The 22394-nt window shown below is 43.0% G+C and overlaps 1 protein-coding gene across 4 annotated transcripts in view; it reads left to right on the forward strand.

Annotated features, from left to right (window-relative positions):
- DAAM1 (dishevelled associated activator of morphogenesis 1) overlaps positions 1 to 22394 on the forward strand; it is a 178595-nt gene that overhangs the window by 56727 nt on the left and 99474 nt on the right. For all 4 annotated transcript variants that reach the window (XR_009264499.1, XM_058739191.1, XM_058739193.1 and 1 more), the window contains one exon: positions 13501 to 13720. Coding sequence is in view for 3 of the 4 variants with exons in the window: in XM_058739191.1 (XP_058595174.1) it covers positions 13538 to 13720 (183 nt within the window). In the remaining variant the exon portion in view is untranslated. The remainder of the gene's footprint in view (positions 1 to 13500; positions 13721 to 22394) is intronic.

A 22394-nucleotide genomic window follows, 5' to 3' on the forward strand; every position in this document is an offset into this window, starting at 1 on the left:
TTCTTTTCCTCCTCTGAATATGTTAGATCTTTTTCATGTCAATATTCATGGACCTAGGACATTGTTTGAACCTGGGCATAGGATCCTGCAGCACTGGTTCTCAAACTGACCTGCAGATTGGAATTACCCTTGGAGTTTGGAAAAATACTCATGCCTGGGCCCCCAATACCAGAGATTCTGATATAATTGGTATGGAGTAAATAAAGCTTGGGCATCAGAGTATGAAAACCAGTGTCTTATGCCACAGGGGCACAAACATCTATTAAAACATTCACCTATTGAAGGTCACTTAGACTGATTCTCTATTACCAATAATGAATGGGTTTTCTATTACAGTGCTGTAGCGAACATCCTTGTTAATATATCTCTGTGCTCATGTGTAAGTATATCTATAGGTTAATCCCTATATATGGAATCTAGGAATCCTTAGATGTGGATCAAAGGGCCAGTACATTAAAAACAACAATAGATATTGCCATTTTGCACTCCACTGAGGCAATACAATTGACTTTCCCATCCATAGATTATTAGATTGCCCACTGTGGGGCTGAAGTTCTCCCCAACCTCACCCCCCATTAAGAAAAAAATTTGTTCTAGGGGCGCCTGGGTGGCGCAGTCGGTTAAGCGTCCGACTTCAGCCAGGTCACGATCTCGCGGTCCGTGAGTTCGAGCCCCGCATCAGGCTCTGGGCTGATGGCTCGGAGCCTGGAGCCTGTTTCCGATTCTGTGTCTCCCTCTCTCTCTGCCCCTGCCCCGTTCATGCTTTGTCTCTCTCTGTCCCAAAAATTAAAAAAAAAAAACGTTGAAAAAAAAAAAACGTTGAAAAAAAAAAAATTTAAAAAAAAAAAAAATTTGTTCTGATTTTGGATGGTTGTATATCTAAGTGCTTATGGAGTTTCCTAACACGAAGGGAGACTGGGTAAATCCCACATCAAAGTTTTATTTCTCTTGGTCCTTTTAGCGCTTTTTCTTTTGGAAATTAGTTTTAGAGGCTGACGTGACAAGGTAATGCCTTCACTTCTCATTCATTAGAGGGTATGTGTGTCTCTCATGAAGGGCCGGGGAAGTTCTGATTGAAGAGCAACACCTACAAGAGCCACACAACATCCCATACTGGTGGGGGCCAGAAGGCCTCTTTACTGCCTTATTTCTACACCCGAACTCGCATTCAATTGAAGCTTTTACCGGCATCTTTTCATAAGCCTCTCTTGAAGGTTTATTATGTAAAATTTGTAGTTAGAATTTTATGAAGGGCAGGGTCCTTCTTTCCAAGGGAGTTCCAGTTTTCATAATGTGACTCCATCATCTGTCCTTATAGTTTCTGGGTGGCTTCTCCCTGCCTTGTCATGCGCAGGACTCATTAGTAACAGCCTGAGCATAGGTGTGGTGCTGGCCTTGCCCAAAATGAACCCCTCTGAGCAGCAGGTGTTGTAGACAGGCTCAGGATCTAGTCAACAACTCACCACACTGTAATTTTAAACCCAGGAATCACCATGGACTTCGCTTTCTATAAACATTTTTTACATTTGTAATGGCAAATGGTGGCTGTGTCCACACATGTTCAGAATGACCTATCTGAGGCAAAAGTGTGGAAGCCTGTGGCCGTGGCTGCTGACAGTCACGTTGTCCAGTTTGGTGACCAATTCAGTGATTTTCCTGGATAGACGAGATGCCTTCAGAGGTACAAAGTAGAATAATAAGTAGGTGAGGTCAGTGCCTGAGTAAAATGTGAAGGGGAATCAGGTCAGTATTGCCCATGTCAGCGTCCTTGCAGTGACTCAGTTGGGTGTGCTATGTGGTAGTTCTTGTATAAGTGGTTGGGTTGAAATACCAAATCTGTTGAATGCTTCAAAATATACAAGAAAGCTAAGACTTTTTAAAGTGCCTTTTCCCACACGGCCCCTAAAACTCTCAGAGAATTTCCCACAATTTGCAGATAAGCTGACTAACCTGCAGAGCCCTTGATTTAGTGATGACAACTGCCCTGTAGAGATTAAACCAGCCTCGTTCCAGGAATTTGTTCTGCTGATACACACAGGAATGTCAGAGAAAGGAATCTGGTTAACACATTTCTACCAAACAGTAGTTAACAAATACAAATCCTCCTTCCAACTCTCTAAGGTAGTTCTCCGTTCCCTTTGTAATGTCCACTTAAAAGCCATCACACTTTTAGAGAGGACGTTAGGGTCTTGAAGCCTTTCCTCCGGTTCCTCCAGGAAAGAAGTGGGTGAGCTGCTCTTTGAACCTGGGTCAAGTCTCCACGGCTGCCTATGTCATGTTGTGTCTGTTCATTAGTTTTTCCCTCACTGAAAAGCACAGACATTTTCCATGAGAAGGATGGGGTTTCTTAATAGTTCCCAGAGAATGAGGCTAAGCTTAACCAAGAAAGTTTGTTCTACATGGTGTTTCATTTTCTCTTGCTGCAATTGTATGAAACTTGGCATGAAAGTAGTCAGAAGAACATGAACAGAAGAAGGTAATTAGTGAGGTTTAAATTTTCTTTCAGTAAACATGAACATATAAAGCCCTCTAGGCAGGGTTTTATTTCTTTATTTTCAGTCCAGGGAACTGTAGTTTCCCTAGGATGCCAGTGGACATTATTCTCCATAAAGGCCTGCACACAAGTGGAAGTTGTACCTACTTGGCAATAAAACGCCTTGATGATAAAATGTCGTTGTAGTATTTGGGGAGGAGTAAGGTCGAGCAGCATCTGGTTTGGAGGCTGGGAGGGTTAGTAGCAGTACTCACTTTTCAAGGGACCATGTCTTATGGCCTCACTGGGAAGAGGGACTAGATACTCCTTTGAGGATGGCATTGCGCGTCCTCGGCCCAGAGTACCTCTGGTTTATCTTCTCTAAGCCGTATTAGACTTTACTCCTAGATCTGGAAAGCACAGTTTTTCAAACTAAGTGCATATCTATTCAACCTCTTCTCTCTCAGGATTTGCCAGAATTATTTCAGTTGTGAGAAGGTTCCAAAAAATGAGTAGTAATCTACTTATTTTTAGGCAGTGTCTTTTAATGTCACTTAAATATTCTGTGTGGATCGCCCCAACGTGTTGGCTACTTGTTTGGAAAGGTCTGAAACCTAACACACCTGAAGTGTGATCATCGTGGTGGGGGGGGCATTTCAAGAGGCACCACATCGGGGCGCCTGGGTGGCTCAGTCGGTTAAGCGTCCGACTTCAGATCAGGTCACGATCTCGCGATCCGCGAGTTCGAGCCCCGCGTCGGGCTCTGGGCTGATGGCTCAGAGCCTGGAGCCTGCTTCCGATTCTGTGTCTCCCTCTCTCTCTGCCCCTTCCCCCTTCACGCTCTGTCTCTCTCTGTCTCAAAAATAAATAAATGTTAAAAAAAAAAAAAAAGAGGCACCATATCTGCCTGCAGGGGTGAAGACTCTGACTTCAGGGGTTACTCAAGTAGGGTCAGCAGAGGACTGGAGCCACAGGGTACAGGCAGCTGTTGGTGCCCCGTAGGGTACTCGCATTCTCCTCTGGTGACTGTGATGTTGTATTCTCCTATTCTTCCTGAAAGAGCTGCTAGGTGATTCAGGAAAGTTGCTTGTTTTACATGTTTGTTAAAGAACAAAACTTGGCCTCTTGGAAGAGTGAGAGCTTTGATGTGACAGAACTGGCCATTGAGTTGTAACTTCCTATGTTTGTGTAACCTCTCGATGAAATTTGTCCTTGCACATCTAGGTGGATCCCTTAGAGGCAGTGAAGATGGAAACCTAAAGGGAGAAAACGATTTGCATTTCTTTTGGCTTCAGCTTAAATCTGTTTATTGACTTAACTCACAACAGGTCGGCAGGCCCAAGGGCACAGGCTGTCTGGCAAGGCTGTGCTTTCTTTGGTGGGGACTCCAATGACACTTTTGGTTTGGCTCTTCTCCCAGATGATCGAGACGAGATGTCCTGGCTTCCAGACTGGTTTCTGTCACGTGAACAACACAAACTCCTAACTCGAGAACCGTGTTGTATTGGCTTTAGGGATTTATGTCCCAAACCTGTGGTTAAAGTACTGAGTCATGGCAGAAGAGTCATTGCCAGCTTTTTAGGGTGAGACCTGGAGGTCCCCCTCCTTTCCTCTTTACATGAAGAGCAGGTGTTTTCTGGCAGGAGTCTATGACTTGGGCTTGGAAGAAAGAATTATGTGCTGGTTGAGGCTTGGTCTGGCTTGAGGGTGTGCATGGACTTCGCTTGGGTTCCTTCCTTATTATCTAGGGAGGAAGAGGGGAAGGAATGGGACAGGTTCTGGCTTCCACTTTGCACCCCCTCCCCCCACTGATGCAGAGAGGGCACACAGAAAGGAGTGTGTTTTGTGTATACTGCCCTGTTTTAGGGTGCCTGGTGCCTGTATTGTTTTCCTCTTGCATCAGGAAAGTCAGTGAGCTGAAGGGACTGACTACAGGGTGAATTTCCAAGACCCACTTCCAGAAGCGCCCCGTTCGAACATCCTTTTGGGACTTGAGTGTGTGGGAAGGGCTGGCCCTCCGCTGGACACACTGAGAAACGCCCTTTCCGTTTCCTGGTGGAGAGGATGTTGAAACTTGCGGGGGAAACACATCGCCTTTCAAACATTTCTCCTGCAACCTTTAGACCGTATCCCATGATTTTTTTAAAGCTCCAAATAGTACTTGGCATCTGGTGTGCTTGGGAAATGAAACCAGACATGAGGAATGCGAGAGCGGAGAGAGATGGCCAAGGAAAGAAGCAGAGCAGTTTTTTCTTTTCACATTCTTCTTGATAAGAGAATTTGGGTTAACATTATCGTGCTGTTGAAACCAAAACTGCATGTCAGGGCCCATTGGAAAATTGCAAAATGTGGGGTAAACTGCAGCTCTGAAAATAAGAGGTATGGCACCAAAATGGAGGGTTCCCCGGCCATTCTCTTTAAAGTTGCTCTTACGGTATAATTTTATTTATTTATTTATTTATTTATTTATTTATTTATCTATCTATCTATCTATCTATCTATCCCTCTTTTTAAGTCTGTGACATTGTTTCAGAAATTCCGGAGACCATTTACAATGAAGGAACAATGCCAGTATTTTAGTACTGAAATTATAATTGGAGAATTAAACGTGAAATACTGTCTTGATTAAAAAAATTGACGTGGGTTACGATATCGTTGTGAGTACATGCAGGAGCTCTCAACTGTCTAATCACGTTGGTGGCTGGCAGGAACTCATGGTCTCTCCTTGTCTCTCTTCCTCCAGCATCTAAGTTGCTTCCCCCGTGACCACTTTGGTTAGAGGAAAACCGTGGTTACTTAGCCAGTGAGCGTATCCTTCGGTCTGGACAGCCATCTTACCAACGTGTGGCAAAAGTCCCTGATGAAGCAATCAGAAAGATGTATGCATGGGTGCAAATCTGTTTTGTCAACACTGCTTTCAAGTTTCCCCTATTTATTCGGTACAGATATTGACCTGCTTTGTGGAAAACAATGCTTACGTATCACATATGTGTTGTGACCTGGCATTATCAAAGGAGAGTGTTGGGGAGGGTCTTCTTGTGGACTGTAAGTTCTCCAATGTTTTAGATCATCCTGATCATCATCGTCTATATTCCCCAAAATTCGGCCCTCATTTGTTGACTGTTACCATGTTGAGAGTCTTGTTTGTTTTGTTAAAGAGCAGTACAAATGACTCTGACTTCGAGCTAGGCCACAGATGGATTAAATTTCTTATTCTTTGCTAAGCAGAATGCACCTGCTCCAGAATCTTAAGTAGCTTTTTAATTGCTTCCTTGTGCGTGGCATAGCAATAGTCATCTGTAATGTTATAGATGGATTGCATTTTGGATGTCGCAGAAGTGACTTCTTCCCCTCTGCAACGATGCCAGAAGCTGAGATTAGAAGATGTGTTCTGGTTGAGGGCCCAGCTGTCATGGTGGAATTAGTCCTTTCCCTCGGGCTGATCTGATTAAAAAGGGGCCAAGATGTGGAAACACAGGTCCCAGGTTTCAGTAACTCTGTATTCCCTCTTCACTGGACAGAGTTAGCAGCTTCGCTGCTCCCTAAATGTCCCCACTAGTCTGTGATCTCCCTGAGTCTGTGGACTTTCTTCATCTGTGTCTATAGCACCTAATGCTGTGTCTGGCTTCTTGAGGTTCAGCTATGATAGGTGAAGAAGTGAATACTTTCTCGGGCGAGGTGTTCATTGAATGTAAGGAATGGGGGAGTCTAAAAGATTCTCAGTGGGTCTGTTTCCCATGGATCTTACTTTTGAGGCTGGGTGGAAAAAACAAGCATGAGCTAATTCAGCCAGAAAGAAGCTCCTTGCTTGAGGGAAGCTGCAAATACCCAGAGGATGAAGTCTGTTTGTGAGGCTACTGTCAGCATCAGAAAGCTTGACAAGTGGCTAAGGAGCACTTGGTGATCTGGTTGACTTTAAATGTCTTGGCATTTGTGAAAAAGAGATCTGCAGGCAACTGTGGGAAGAACACCCAGTCACACAATCCTGAAGTTCAGAAACAAGCCATCTGTTCACTTAGGCATTTATGCTTTTGCATTCAACAAACATATATTGAGAATATACCATGTGCCAGAGACTGAATGAAGCATAGTCCCTGTCTTCAGGATCTCATAGTCTGGTGGGGGAAACAGACATGAATTAAAAAAAAAAATCCAGACAACCAAAAACACTCAAATATATATATATATAGTGCTTGGGATGTGGAAAGAAACGTGCAACCATCTCTGGAAAACTTAAGGCCCATTAAAACATTGAGTGGGTTTTGAATGGTCAGTGGAAGACAGGTTCATAAGGAAAAGAGCACCTTAGGCTGAGGGAACTGTGGATGTGTGGGCTCAGAAGTGACTCCTGTGAATGTCTGATTACTTCTTGCACGTTGGCGGGGGGGGCGGTGGGCACATGGATGGACAGTGCTCATGGTACTGGGAGACAAGGATAGACAATAAGTAGCCAAGGACTAGACCACGGAGGGTCTTATGGTCCCGGCCGGAAGCTGTACTGTATCCAGGAGACACGACAGAAGTCGTGATTGAGTGACACAGTCACATTTATGATGTTCCCAGAATAAACCCCAGACTCCTCACTCTGGTGTACGAGTCCCTGGAGTCTGGGCCTCTCCCCTCTCCAGCTTCTTCTCCCTTAACACTGTCATTACTCACTATGCCCCAGCCATACTTGTTGTCTTCCCTGATCCAGATGTGCCAAGTTGCCCACCTGCTCTGGGCTTCTGCACACACTCCTCCCACCTGGAATCATCTGCCTCCAACACTTTGCAGGACTGGTCCCATTCATCCATTAGGTCTCAGCTTAAATCCCCTCTCTCTGGAGAGGTTGTCCCCGATCACACTATTGAAAGTCACTGTCTCCACCACCACCATCACCACCATTTTCTTTCACTTGCTTCTTGCATCCCCTGTAACCCTAACCAAAATTAATACAGTTTACTTGATTTTTTTTTCATGCCTTTTCCAAAACATCTTTTCTAAAACTCCCTGAAGGACACATCATATCATTTTCATCCCTGTTTCTCAGTGCCTAGAACAGTGCTTGGCATGTAATTAGCATGCAATAAGTTCCCCCCACACACACAGGTTTTTTGTTTTTTTTTTTTTTAAGTAATCTCCACACCCAATGTGGGGCTCGAATTTATGACTGCGAGATCAAGAGTCATGTGCTCTTCCAAATGAGCCAGCCAGACACCTCAGTACTCAACAGAATTTTGACTTAATGAATTAAATGATTAATACGATGAACTAGGGCAGCTGTTGGTGACCTTCAACCCCTGGGCCTCCATGCACACACCACCTATTTTTGTATGGCCCATGAGCTCAGAATAGTTTTCACATTTTTAAATAATAAAACAAATTTTGAAAGAGAATATTCTGTGACATGAGAAAGTTCTGTGAAGTTCAGATTTCAGTGTCCACGGTGAAGTTGTATTGGCATATAGGCATGCCCATTTTTTACAGATGTCTGTGGCTGCTTTCAGAATAAAATGGCAGCGGGGCGCCTGGGTGGCTTGGTCGGTTAAGCGTCCGACTTCAGCTCAGGTCATGATCTCACGGTCCGTGAGTTCGGGCCCCGCATCGGGCTCTGTGCTGACAGCTCAGAGCCTGGAGCCTGTTTCAGATTCTGTGTCTCCCTCTCTCTCTGTTCCTCACCTGTTCATGCTCTGTCTCTCTCTGTCTCAAAAATAAATAAACGTTAAAAAAAAAATTAAAAAAAAAACCCAAAAAACAGAGTGTGGTAATGCAAACTTTAAAAAAAAAAAAAAAAAAGAATAAAATGGCAGGGTTGATGAGTTGTGATAGAGGCTTAAGAGCCCACAAAGCTAAAAATATTTACTATCTGGTCCTTTACAGAAAAGGTTTGTCAGCCCCTAAACTGGAGAACCACAGGTTAAGGAGAAGAGTTACGGAACTGTTGTAATTATACAGATGAGATAAGGGGAGGCTGAACTAAGGTCATGGCCTTGGGGTTGGAGAGGGTGGGGATTGGATTCCCATTGGATTAAGCACTCAGGTTCCCTGACCTCTGCCAAGCTTCCCTGCCCCACTCCGAACCAGTTAGGCTTCTTCCAGTCAACATCCCTTTACGTTCTGCAGCAAAGCAAGTCCCTCCCCAACTTCTCTCTTCCTAACTTCCCCACTCCCTCCCAAGTCTCCCTTTCAGTCTGATATGTGAAAGGAGGATGATAAAATGGGTGTGGATGTGCTTCGTAAAATTACATACACAGCTGTTGGGATTGCTCATTAGCGAAGTGCCAGGGCGGTTAAGGAGGGCTGACCAGAAGTGTCTACTGCCACTGAGGGGTCATAGGATGATTACTTATGCTTCCACTTTGGTCTATATCTAGGAATCTAGTCTCTTAACAGTGAGTTCCAAGTATGTGTATTAAAAATGGCAGCCTGGGGGTGCCTGGGGGCTCAGTTGATTAAGCCGCTGACTTCGGCTTAGGTCATGATCTCATTCATGGTTTCAGAGTTTGAGCCCCGCTGTGCTGACAGTTCAGGGCCTGGAGCCTGCTTCGGATTCTGTGTCTCCCTCTCTCTCTGCCCCTCTCCTGCTCATCACACTCTGTCTTTTCTCTCTCTCTCAAAAATAAACATAGAAAAAAATGGCAGCCTGTTGGAAGTCTAAAAGCTTTGCCATCATCTACAGTTTAAGGATGGGTTTAATGGAAGACCTTGTATTTGGTGTCACACACAGGAGCCAGCATAAAAACTTGGCTTTTGGGTGTTCGTGAGGCTTTTAAACACAAATCACCTGTCAAAGGCAATATTTTGGTCCTTATTAAAATGATTTCAATTAGGTTCTTAAACGTAATGGACTCTGTATCTTATCACCCATCTTAGAATCTAGCCAAGACCCTCATTTTGTGTTTGTTTATAGAACTGCTGGCTTAAAGAAAAAAAGACTTAAATGCTTTGGGCTGATTTTTAGATCTCTGTGTTTCTTGTGCACACCCTCCCCCCCTCAATACAGCCAGAATGTAATAAAACTTGGGTTTAAGTGAAACAACCTATAAAGTACAAAAGTAAAGTTGCTCTCAATTCATTTCCCAAATACTTGGGTCGTGCTCCTATGTGTGTGAGGCACTAAGTGACACAAGCTGTGGGCACTTTTTCTCATGGAGTTGACTCTTCAATAGGGGAAGTAAGACCCAGACCACAAATTACCGTAAGTGTTGGCTCTGCCTCATAGGGGTCACAAAATGCTAAGAGGGCCCAGACCACATTCAATGGGATAGGTTAGCAAGACTGCCTGGAAATAAACTTGAAAGCTAAGCATTGACCATATGACCTTCCATGAGCTGGGTCTTGCCCGTTTTTTGTTTTTTTTGTTTTTTTTGTTTTTTTTGTTTTTGTTTTCTCCCGTCTTCCAGTAGCGTGAATACTGCCTCTTTACCCCCATACAGAGGTGCTTAGTCATGCAGACCTTGACATTAATCCCTGAACAGTCTCTTCAGGATACTTACTGACAGTTGAGTGACAGGGTGTGCAGGACTCTGGCCTGGCTGCCGAGGGGGACATGGCTGGGTCCTGAGGACATACGTCGGAGACAGACATTCACAGTTGTATTTTAGTGAACTAAGTCTGAACTCCCATCTCCTCGTGTACGTCAGTGGTATTGCTCCTTCCCCATGCTGGTTAACAAAGAATACAAGAATTGCACTCTTAGAGAAATTCTTCTAGCATTTTGCCATTGCTGAAATAGTTGTACTCTATTTTACAAAAATACATTGCTAACAGATTGGAGGGAAGCAACTCATCCTTCGCCTCAGATAGTTTGGGACACTGGTGTATAGATCACCATAACTTGGATATTTTTGATAAGAACATTTTTGCATACACATTCCCCTCCTTCCATCTGTCATATAAACAAATGATCATACAGGGTTTTTTTTTGTTTTTTTTTTTAAATCTCATCTTCATTTGATTGTGAAAGTAGTATGTCTTCATTGTGACAACAACTTGGGAAAGTACAAAGAAGTTTTTTGGTGTTTTTGACACAAGCTTACTGTTGGCTCACATTGTGCTGTTTCTCTTATCCTTTTCTCCTTTTGTCTTTGTCAACACGCTCCCATCCTGACAGCTCATATATGTACACTTGTTCGTACATTAATGGGACACTGGATACCTATTCTTTATTTTACATATAAAATGCGCATGTCATTAAATATTCTTTTAGAGAGGACTGCTTGGTCATCTGTCATCTAGTTATACCATGATTAACCTTTTCATATAGTCTCCTATAACTAGAACTTATTTTATGCCTTTGTTTATTGGTTATTAGGTAACGCTTTGAAAATTGTTGTGACCACATTTTTGATAGTATCTCGGAATATTCCATTGGGATATATTTCTAGGAGTAGAAATACTTCGAGTCAAAAGTATGCGTGAAAGGCGTCGGTAAACTGCCCTTCAGGAACGTTGAAACAAATTTCAGTTTTCACCAGCCGTGGATGGGCTCACCATACTGAGTACTGTCAGGATTGGTGCTGGCAGGATGGGAGCATGTTGACAAAGATAAAGGCAGAAGGAATGAGCAGACCACTGGGATGGAAGAAGAGAGGAGCGTGGGATGTGTATGGGGCGTGGAAAATGGTCTGTTGGCTAAAGTGAAAGATACTTTCAAGGAAATAGGAAAGACAGAGAAGTTGAGTTGGATCTGATTTGATGGAGCACTGGAAGCCAGTTTAGATTGGTATCGGAGAGACTTCAGTGGGTTTTGATCAGGAAGATGAGAGCCCCAGGGTTTTGCTGTGGGAAGGCTGTGTTATATAACATAAGCTGTGCCACACCACTACTCATTCCCTATGTACCCCATGCCCCTTCCCACCCCATGCCTTTGCTTGCGCTGTTCCTTCTGCCAAAATGCCCTGCTTTCCATAATCTATCGAAGCTCCACTCATCCATCAGGGACCATACCCACATTCTCCACTATGTACTTCCTGCTCGATTACGTAGCACCCACTGGTATAATATACCATATTGCCTTTTTATAACTGTTTGGTGTACTACTCTCTCCCACCAGATTATAATCTCCTAGTGACCCATTTCCTTTATGTATCCTTCAGTGCTTATAGTGCCTGGTATATAATAGGTATTAACACACATCTGCCAAAGGAATCCCAGGCACACATGTCTCCTATGACATTGAACAAGTACACTTTAGGCCAGGAGATATATGCTTCAACAGTTTGGGATATTGGATGTCTCGGCCAAGTTGTTATTCCAGAGCCAGTTGGAGTATCACATAGGGCTACGTGAGGGACAACCTGCTCTTAACATTTACCTTCCCTTCCCATTCTAAAGAGTTCTAGTCACTGGCTTTTGGAGAACCACCATCCCTTAAGTGAGCGAGATCTTGACTCCAGACGTGTTTGTAAATCATAGTTATTTATGAAAACTTATACCGGAGCTTGTAATGTTGTATGAGATTGGTTTTTTAAAAGCCAGTATGGCATCGTGTTGTACATATCATTCTTTGATTTGCTTTTTTCGATTGACAGTATAACTTTGGAATTTTCCCAAGGCAATACATATAATTACAAAAAACTATATAATAATTAAAAATGTGTCTTTTAAAAATTTCTTTTAATGTTTATTTATTTTGAGAGAGAAAGAGAGCACGGGCAGGGGAGGGGCAGAGAGAGAGAGGGAGATGCAGAATCCAAAGCAGGCTCCAGGCTGTGAGCTGTCAACATGGAGCCTGACGTGGGGCTCGAACTCAGGGATTGCAACGTGAGATTATGACCTGAGCCGCAGTTAGACACTTAACTGACTGAGCCACCCAGGGGCCCCTAAAAATGTATTTTTATGGTAAAAATTCAAATTCAAGGGGCACCTGGGTGGCTCAGTCGATTAAGCTTCTGACTTAGGCTCAGGTCATGATCTCACAGTTCATGGGTTCAAGCCCCATGTCAGGCTCTATGCTGACAGTTCAGAGCCTGAAGCCTGCTTTGGATTCTGTCTCCCTCTCTCTCTGCCCCTCCCCTGCTTGCACTGTCTCAAAAATAAATAAACATTAAAAAAAAAAATTCAAATTCAAAGGGTACAAAATGAAAAAAAATAGTTCTCCAATCCCCTGTTTTTATTTTAGAGGTTAGTGCTATTTGCCCTTTCTTACATATATTCATAAAAACATATATGCATTCTTTAAAACATGTAATCCTGTAATACGTACAGTATATCATAAAGTACCTTGAACATGTTTTCATATCTACATACACAGATGCTGTGTTGTTTTTAAATGAGTGCATAGTATTCTGTTATGTGAATATACTATGACTATCTCTGTATTGGTGAACTCTTTTGATCTTTTCTGTTTGGAAAGCTCATGTGAAATCACTCTTCGTTTGTTATGAATTTAAATTATTCAACATGATAAACATGAACTGAGTGCCTCCTACCTTCCTGGCACTGTGCAGGGCACTAGGGCCAACAAGGTGTTTGATGGTCAGTCCCTTCCCCTGACTTGAAGTTATTGGCTATCTAACAGTGTCTAACAATACTCTCTTAATGAACTTAGAATATGATATGAGCTGGAATGGGTAGATATGCCTTAGCATACATATTAATTCTCCTTTGGGAAGGTGAAAAAGAAGACGTTGGTATCAAACTTTAAAGGATAAGAGATCCTGGATTCCTAAGGGGTGAGGAAGAGAAGGTCATTCTTTCAGGGGATGTTAAAGAACAAGATGGGTTGGCAAGAAAGAGCATGTGATAGGGGAAGAATGGCCAGTAGCCCAGTGCAACTGGGGCATGTGCCGTGGTGTGGAGGGGGAGAATTGCACTGTTTGCTCAGCAGTTGGTCACAGGAAACATTCAACAAGTGAATAGAAGGATGTGCTCTTTGTGTAACTGAACTCCAAACCATCTCGGGGTTGTCCTCTTCATGCCCTGCAGGCTATCAACTGCCTCCAGGGCAGAGGGTCTTTCTTGAATTGGTCTGGCTTTAAAAAAAAAAAAAAATCTTTTATCCATTTTTGCACCTTTAACCATGTCTTGTCTTGTTTTTGCAGAGTTTAGTCACTTCAAGAAATAGAACAGAAATCCACCATGGCCCCAAGGAAGAGAGGTGGACGGGGGATTTCATTCATCTTTTGCTGTTTCCGAAATAATGATCACCCGGAAATCACCTATCGGCTGCGAAACGATAGCAACTTTGCGCTTCAGACCATGGAGCCAGCATTACCCATGCCCCCTGTGGAGGAGCTGGATGTCATGTTCACTGAACTTGTGGTGAGTCTCCAACTTGCTTCCTGCCGGTGGTTGGGAGCCAGGAGGAAGAGGAGAGGGTGTGCCTGGTTTCGTTTGGTTAGCCATGGGCTCGCCCTTCTTCAGTGCAATGACCCCTTTATATTGGCACCCCAGCTGTGGGCACTGAGCCTCTGGAGGAAGAGAAAGAAGAAGGTTGCTTTACTACATCAGAGGGCTTTGCTTTAAGTGAAGGGATTTAGACCCTTAGATCTTCGAATATGTGGCCGAATCACATCCCAAGTTGCTTCTCCTGTTGCCCTCCATCCCAGCGTGAGTCTATACCTGTGTCCTCTGCCTCACAGCCCCCCAATTCTCTAATGCTTTCCCCACCCCTACTCTCAGTGTGCTGTATGAATGTCTTCTAAACAGTTAGTCCTACTCCTCTTCCTGTCCCAGATCCTTTGATGAAAGCCATTATTACTTAAGGCAGTTAATTATTTAGCCTAATGATCAGACTGTAGTAATAAGTGTTGTGGGAAGCTTTTCATGAATCCTGTCATATTTTAGAATCCACTGTACTGAAGTGAGATATCTGGTGTAGGACCTCTTCTCAAAAGATGTAAGTGATCTCTTCAGCTTAGCTTTTTAGCTACCTCTGAAGTAGTGTTTCTTTCCATTCCATGTTATAGAGGTATATTATGGTATAGTTCAGAGTCCTGGCATGTGGATTAGGAAGACGTTGGTTCAAGTTACTATTCGGACTTTATTATCTGTGTAAGTATGGAAGAAGCATATGAGCCTGTTTTCTGGAAAGTGAGAAAAAAAAAAAAGTCCTCCTTCTAGTGTGATGTAGTGTCGAAGTGAGAGTAATACATAGTGGGAATGGCCCAGTGCCTGGCCCTCATTGGGTGCTCAATAAATGTTACATGAGTACTCTATCCTCTCTCGATCATTGCCGGCATTTTGTAATGGAGTTAGTTCTAATCAGACGAATCAGACCATTTGTATCATTCAACAGATACTCGAGAGTGCTATCATTTTGCATGACTCTTAGGTCAGAAAGTAATGTAGGCTGTGTTACTGCCCTCCAGGGGTAATATCTGAACCGATCAGGCCACTGCAGCTCTTCCAGACCAGAATTTACCTATAGGCTTACCCTATAAGATAAGCCAATATGAGAGTATTACCAAGCCTATTACCAACCAGAATTGGTTGGGAAAAAGAAGAGATGGCTCTTGGCAGCATGTTTGTATTTTATGATGTTGATGAATATTTTTGATGTTTAAGGAATCCCTCCCCTCTCCCACCTCTGCATGCAGAGATTATGTTCTAGGTGTTAATGGGGGAGGTTCAAAGTGGGAAACTAGAACCTTCTCTGAAACAGCTGACAGTTTCAGTAGCAAAAGGGGATTGATAAAAAAGTATAATGCCACTAGAGGAAGAAGCACAACCCACCTCTGCATGGTGTGTAGATGTGTTGTGGGGTATAGGACACAGTGATGAGGAGGGTGGTCAAGGAAGACGTTCTGGAGGATGTGAGCTGTGAGTGATTGAAGGTAAGAAGGGAAGTGGTGGGGATCGGTGTCAATGGCTGTCTCAGTCATCTCAGCTAGTTCATCCTGTGACGGTTACAAACTACAACAGCTTATCCCTTGCTGGTGCTGCATGTCCATTGTGGGTCAGGTGTGGTTTTGTTCCTCACCATCTTTCATCCAAGACCCAGGCCTGGTGGAAGAGTAAGGAGAGACATGGCAAACTGCTAGTAGGCTCTAAGCTTATGCTTGGAAATGGCATGTGACACTTCTGCCCACATTTCTTTGGCAGGTGAAAATCACGTGGCCACTCCTGAGATCACAGGGTAAGGATGAATCATCCTTCTGTAGAGACTGGCACCACAAGTCGCATGGACAATCCTGAGGTCACTGGGGCAGTGGAGGACATATAATCCTCTTCCAGGGAGAGGCAGTGAATCATCTACCATGATGGCTATCAGGAAGGGCAATAATGTATTCACGGGCTTGGTTTTATTTCCCACTTAAAGTATTTTATGACCCAGTATGTGATCTATCTTGGGGAATGTTCCACGTGCACTCGAGAAGAATGTGTATTTTGCTGCTTTTGGACGAAAAGTTCTGAATGTATCTGTCAAGTCCATCTGGTCCAGTGTATCCCATTTAAAGTATTTGAAAACCCAAAGCCCACCTAAGGAGATAGATGTTGCTGATAGATGAGGGCCCACTTGGTGGTAGTTGGAACTGGTGGGCAGAGTTAGTACCCTCAAAGCCTCTACATCCACTGTCTTTTCAATTGTGCTCTATCAGACTCCCCAGATGAGACCTAAGCCAGAGCCTGTGTGGTGGTAGCTCCATGTACATCTTGAAGGCAGCTCATTGTTCTGTATTCATAAGGGAGAAAATTCCACTCTCTGCCTTACTGATGTCTTTATTCTGTGTGAAAATTGCCTACAGCTGTTAGTTGTTAAAAAGCCAATGCCAAACCAGAACTTTAAGCCGAAACCATTGGAAAACAAATTATATTGAGGTTTGTATCTGTCCCGGTGAGTGACGGATGGATTTCTGTCCACTCCTTACTTCAGGGACTTAGACCACAGACCTATCCAATGGCCAGGGGTGTGCTGGGGCAAGAGGGGTGGGCTCAGAGCCATGGGCAACCTCTGTGGGTTCTCTCGAGTGTTCGCAGAAGCACTTCTGCCTCTGCCCGTGCACAGGATAGGGAGGCCAGGTGGGGAACGGGAGCGTGCTTGGCCTGTGGAGTCAGACTGCTCTGCAACCCGGGGTGACTGCCTTTAAGATGGTTTCCATTGGAATTTAAGTTTATTGCCTTGCCTATACAATGGGGACAATACCGTCTCTCTGATAGGATTGGTATAAAGAAGATAACTTCTTTAAAAAGGGGGGCACCTCTTAGGTGCTTTATAACCCACATCCTAGTGCAATGAGAAGGATGGGAGATAAGTATTTCCTGGGCACAACACCCTAAGCACATATCCCAGGTTTTTCCTTTTCTTGAAAGCTAATCTGCCCGCTGTGAGTGAGCCAGGGTGGATCCTAACTTGCAGGGCATTTTACCTCTGTATCTGTTGGAAAGCATCTCATCACAGCCGGTTGGTGTCAGCTAGTTTCCTTGGCCTCTTCTGGTGACACACCCATTTAATGTTTTTAAATGAGTGGTACCAAATAGGTTGCCTTCAGAATTGCTTGCTGCAACCTTATCATCTCATAAATAAAGCAAGGCTGAGCGGGAGGTCAGCCACGGGAATCTGTAAGGAGGGTGGGCCGTGAGGAGTGCCTGCCATAGGCAGTGGAACCAGACTCATTCCGATTTCAGGATGTAGTGGTTCCTGGGGGTCCCAGTCCAAAACCCTGCCTATTTTTTTTTTTTCCTAACAGCTTTATTGAGATATAACTCACAGACTATAATCCACCTATTTCCAGTGTACAGCTCAATGGCTTTTAGTCGTGCAAGCATCACCACAATAAATTTTAGCATGTTTTCATGACCTCCAAAAGTAACTCTCTTACCCATTAACTGTCACTTCTCTTTTCTCCCCAGCTCACCATCCCCTGGCTACCTCTAATCTACTCCTGTTTCTGTGAATTTGTCTATTCTGGGTATTTCATAAAAATGGAATCATGTAATATGTGGTCCTTTGTGACCGGCTCCTTTCACTTACCGTAATCTTTTCAGTGTATCCATGTTGTAGCATGTATCGATACTTCTTTTCCTTCTATGGTTGAATAATACTCCACTGTATGGACATACCACATTTTGTTTATCCATTCATCGTTGACAGACATTTGGATTGTTGCCAGTCTTCGGCTGTTATGAATAATGCCACTGTAAACTTTATTCATACCCAAGTTTTTGCATGGAAATATATTTTCAGTTCGCACGGGTGCGGACCTAGGAGTGGAATTTCCGGGCCATATGCTAACACAATGCTTAAATTTTTAGGAATTGCCGGACTGTTTTCCAAAGTGCACCATTTTACATTCCCACCTGCAGTGTATGAGGGTTCCAGTTTGACCCTATCTCTGCCGACACTTGTTATTACTTCCTACCGACTGACCTGCTGCTTCTAAAGCTGTTCGACAGCTCCTGGAGAACTGAGAACATGTAACTTGGGAATTTTTTAACTATCTAATTAATTTATTTTTGTGAGTTGTCACACAGAAATAGTCTCTATGCTAACAATTTTAACTGATTTGGTATATTTTAAAAAACATTCAGTTGAGAGTTTGTGTAATCTCTGCCAACTCTGTATTTTATGCTTTTCGAGCATCAATCCTTTTTTTCCTGTATTACCTCCCCGACCTCCTCTCCCCACTTTTTCTGCTTTGTCCTTTGCTTCAGCCACACGTCGTGAGCATAACCAACCCGAGTCAACACTGTTCCCATAAAATAAGATTCAGCTATAGTCTTGCCTTTTCTACAGGCTTCAAGGTCTTAGATTGTTTTTGCTGACCTATTTGAAGACCCCTAGGCATCACGAATCTGTAAGTTGTCCTTATTCAAATAACTTTTTCATCTCAATGTTAGCAAATAGAAGATTTCCTTTGGGATGACTAGAAGGATGTGTCACTAATTGACCGGTCAGTTGTTTCAGGGTGTGTGCGTGTGATGAGTGGCTGCTGTGTGTCCTGAGATAGCTGGTGAGCAAAGCAGCCATGGTTGTTAATGAATTTATGGGACCAAAGGTCTAGTGGGGAAATAGGCAAATACACACACAATCTTATCCAGTGTGCCCCAGGATTATGAGGGGCTCTTCCAGCAGTATCTATTGTTGGGGAAGAATGTTCATTCGCCTTTTTTCACAAGGAGGGGGTTGCACTCACAGGTTCCATATCTATAAACCTAGCTCTCTTGCCCAGTAATTCCTAGCTTCTCTTCCAAGTCCTCATGGGAATATGCATCCCTCAGTTCGTTTCTCTGTCGATTTCTCTGCCAATCAACCAGCTTTCAGGAAACACGTTTTGTGGCCCGTGGTACTATAAGTTTCCTAGCAGTGAGCTCCCCTTGGGGAGTTCTACAGTTGTCCAGCTGACCCTACCACTGGTAGGTGAGTGTCTAATTCAACCTTGAAATCTCAGCAAGGCCACTTGTCCTCAGATGAAAATTGAGTTCTCCAACTCAGCTTACATGAGTGAGAAAGAAGGTACATATTTTGATTTCCATTTGCTTGACTCCTTAGCTTAGCTGTCAAGTTAATAACAAACTTGCTAGATTCTAAACCCCACAGTTTCCTAACTTAGTGTGGAAGGGTCTTGGAAGGCTTTGTGGGAGAGGTTTCATTTAATGTTAAGACATGAAAATCTAGTAGGAATATCAGGGCAAAGAGGAGAGATTGTTACAGACCTTGAGAACAGCACAGTAGGGGGCCAGGAGGTGAGAGAAAGTGTGGAAGGCTCAAAGAACAGAAAGCTCAGTGTAGATGGAACATGAAATAGGAAGCTGGGAGGACTGGGGCTTCTGAGAAGTGGTTCTGGAAAAGGGGATGGGGATGGTTGTGTTATTGATTTAATTCTATATCTCAGATTCTTATTTGAATGAGAGGAAGGTGCCTCTGCCTTTTTACAGGTTTTCTCAGCAAACCAAATATAATAAAACCTTGGTTTGCCAGCATAATTCGTTCCAGAAGCATGCTTGCAATCCACAGCAGTTGTATATCAAAGCGAATTTCCCCATAAGGAATAATGGAAACTCAATGCTATAATATAGTAACAAAATAATAAAATACAAAATATAAAGAAAAATAAACAAATTAACCTGCACTTTCCTTTGAAAAACCTTCATGGTTGTGTGAGGGAGACCAGAGAGAGGAGGGTACTGTGTAGGACGACTTTCACTATCACTGATGGAATCACTGCTATCTTTTGGCTCCATGGAGTCTTTTTCTGCATGGGGGCCATTGTATATGCTCGTACGGATGTTGACTACAGTATTAATAAACTCTGTCATATACTGTATTTAATGTAACTGGCAATAAGGCAGCAGAGGAAAACGGTCTATATCTGCAGGCAGCCTGACCTAGAATGAAGCAAAGCATTCCTAAGCTTACTCTTGGATGGAAAAGCAGGGGACTGTCCCTAGGTGCTTTGAAGTATCAAAAAAATAGTGCCAGTTGTGGGCACCTTCCAATGTTCTGAAAAATCACTGATTTCTGCCAAACACCTCAACCTGAGACCAAGCATCTGAGAAGGGGAGACAATCACCCACAATCCTGCAGAGAGAGAGAGAGAGAGAGAGGGAGAGAGAGAGAGAGAGAGAATAACCATTGGCTCAGTTGTGATCATGTGATATTCGGTGTCACCTACTACTCCTGTTGCAAGACATCGCTCGTTTATCAAGTTAAAATTTATTAGAAACATTTGCTTGTCTTGCGGAACACTTGTAGAGCAAGTTACTTGCAATCCAGGGTTTTACTGTGTATGAAAGTACGGCAAAATATATTGCTACTTGATTACATTTACAAAAATGACTGTTGTTCTTTGCAGTCTCTGTGAAGTGTTGGTAAGTTAAGCAAAAGGTTTCATGCCTTCTTGAATAGATTCTGAGTACGTTTTCATTTGAGTCCACTTGTTGAGATGAGATGCTATCTTGCTGTAACACATACCTCCTCAGGGCGCTTTAATTTTGAAATAAAAAGGAAATAGAGAATTACTAGGAGCCCCCCCCCCTTCTCCCTTTCTGCCCTTCTACCCAGTGCATAGACTCCTGCATCCACCTGGAATTGATGGGCTAAGTGTTCCCTGCAGAATATTCCACAGCAGCAGTGATACTGGAATTGGTATCTCCTAATGAGTTCCCTCAGCCCTCTTGCCTTGTGAAATGTGCAAAATAGCCCTGGGTGAGATTTTAGGTGAGAAACCAGGTTTAAGACAAGGCTGGCTATTATTTTTGAAGTGTTTTGCACTAAATCTCCACTCTTCTAGTACACACACTGTTTTGTGTATTTGGAATCAGTTTCATAGATTGATTAGAGGAAAACTTTCATTTCTAACACAGTGTATCACTATGAATTTATGGCTGGTTGGAAATAATATGCAGTATGGACCCAAGTTTTCCTAAATCTGAAATATGACCAATTACATTTTACACTGTTTTCTGGTTAATCTGTTTTCTTTTGAATCCATTGCTTAGTGTCCCATTTATTTGGCCAATGGGTCTAATATTTTAGGATAATAAACTATAGAGTGCTGTGCCTTCCAGGAAATGTAGCATATTTTAAAGAAACTTATTAAGAAAATCATTATTGATCATAGAACAACCATTTATACCATTGAGGATTACCAGTGAAAATTAAATCTCAATGGGGAATGTGGTGATCATGGATACCGTAGGTTGATGGGATTTGTATCCTCATAAATGTAATTATAATGTCAATTACTTACTATAGGTCAGTTTTATTACTGCTAATTACTGAGGACATTAGTAGCCAACGTAGGATATGAGAAATAAAGATAGCAGGAATGGGAGAATTTAGTTGGTGTATCAGAGTCAGATGAATTCACGGTCAAGTTAAGCTGTGCCAAGTGAATTCACCTGGGAATTTACATCAGTAATCTCTTCATTTTTCAATATATTCTGAAGTCATTTTGGTATGAAAGGAGCTACAGGAATCCAAAGTTGTCTTACAGACTTAGCAGTATACACATTCTGTTCTTCCCCTAGCTACGTGAATTGTTACTCATCTCCCACAGGCTGCCAACATAATTTCTTTTATTACTAGGACTGTCTTAAGCTCTTTTTAATAAAAATTCTTCCACTATCACTACAATTGATGAAAAGTTTCAACACTTTTTATCTCTTTGTTTTTTAAACTCACCATTTACACTAAAGGCCATGACTAAGAATAGAAAGTTTCTTACAGAGGGAACCTGGGTGGCTCAGTTGGTTGAGTGTCCGACTTCGGTTCAGGTCATGATCTCATGGTTCGTGGGTGCGAGCCCCACATCAGGCTCCGTGCTGACAGCTCAGAGCCTGGAGCGTGCTTCAGATTCTGTCTCCCTCTGTCTCTGCCCCTCCCTGGCTCTCTCTCTTTGTCTCTGTCCCAGAACTTTATAAACAAATTATTTTGGCCCTGAGAACAACTGACAGTTTGTGACATAGGTGATGTTAATATAGGTGGTTTTGCTTGCTTACATGTGTTGTACTTCTGAACAGAACATTGTATTCTAAGAACCAAAGAAGGATTGGTAGTAGATCTTTATCCCAGTTGACAGTCTACATTTCTTTGTGCTGCTTGGAGGCCCTGTCTGCCTAGAGATAGTAAGGTGGTCAACATGGCTTCTTAAATTTCCTTCTTGTCTTCTAATTTACTAAACAAACCCAGTGAAGCTTAAGGTAAAACTACAAAACCATTTTGCTCCTTCTGGTGCTAAATTTATGTTTTGTCTCGCCAGATTCATTCCAAATGTCCTTTCCTGTAGGCTGTTAGGTTTCGTTTTTTGACTCCATGTTAGATGCTCTGTTATAAATCAATACGCTTATTTACGGGTGCTTCTAAATTTATTCATTTATTTTTAACGTTTATTTATTTGAGAGAGAGCAGGGGAGGGGCAGAGAGAGGGAGAGGGATGATCCCAAGCAGGCTCCGTGCTTTCAACGCAGAGCCCAACATAGGGCTTGATCCCATGAACCGTGAGATCATGACTTCAGTGGAAATCAAGAGTCGGATGCTTAACTGACTGAGCCA

Source organism: Neofelis nebulosa, chromosome 7 (genome assembly GCF_028018385.1).
Source record: "Neofelis nebulosa isolate mNeoNeb1 chromosome 7, mNeoNeb1.pri, whole genome shotgun sequence".
NCBI lineage: Eukaryota > Metazoa > Chordata > Mammalia > Carnivora > Felidae > Neofelis > Neofelis nebulosa.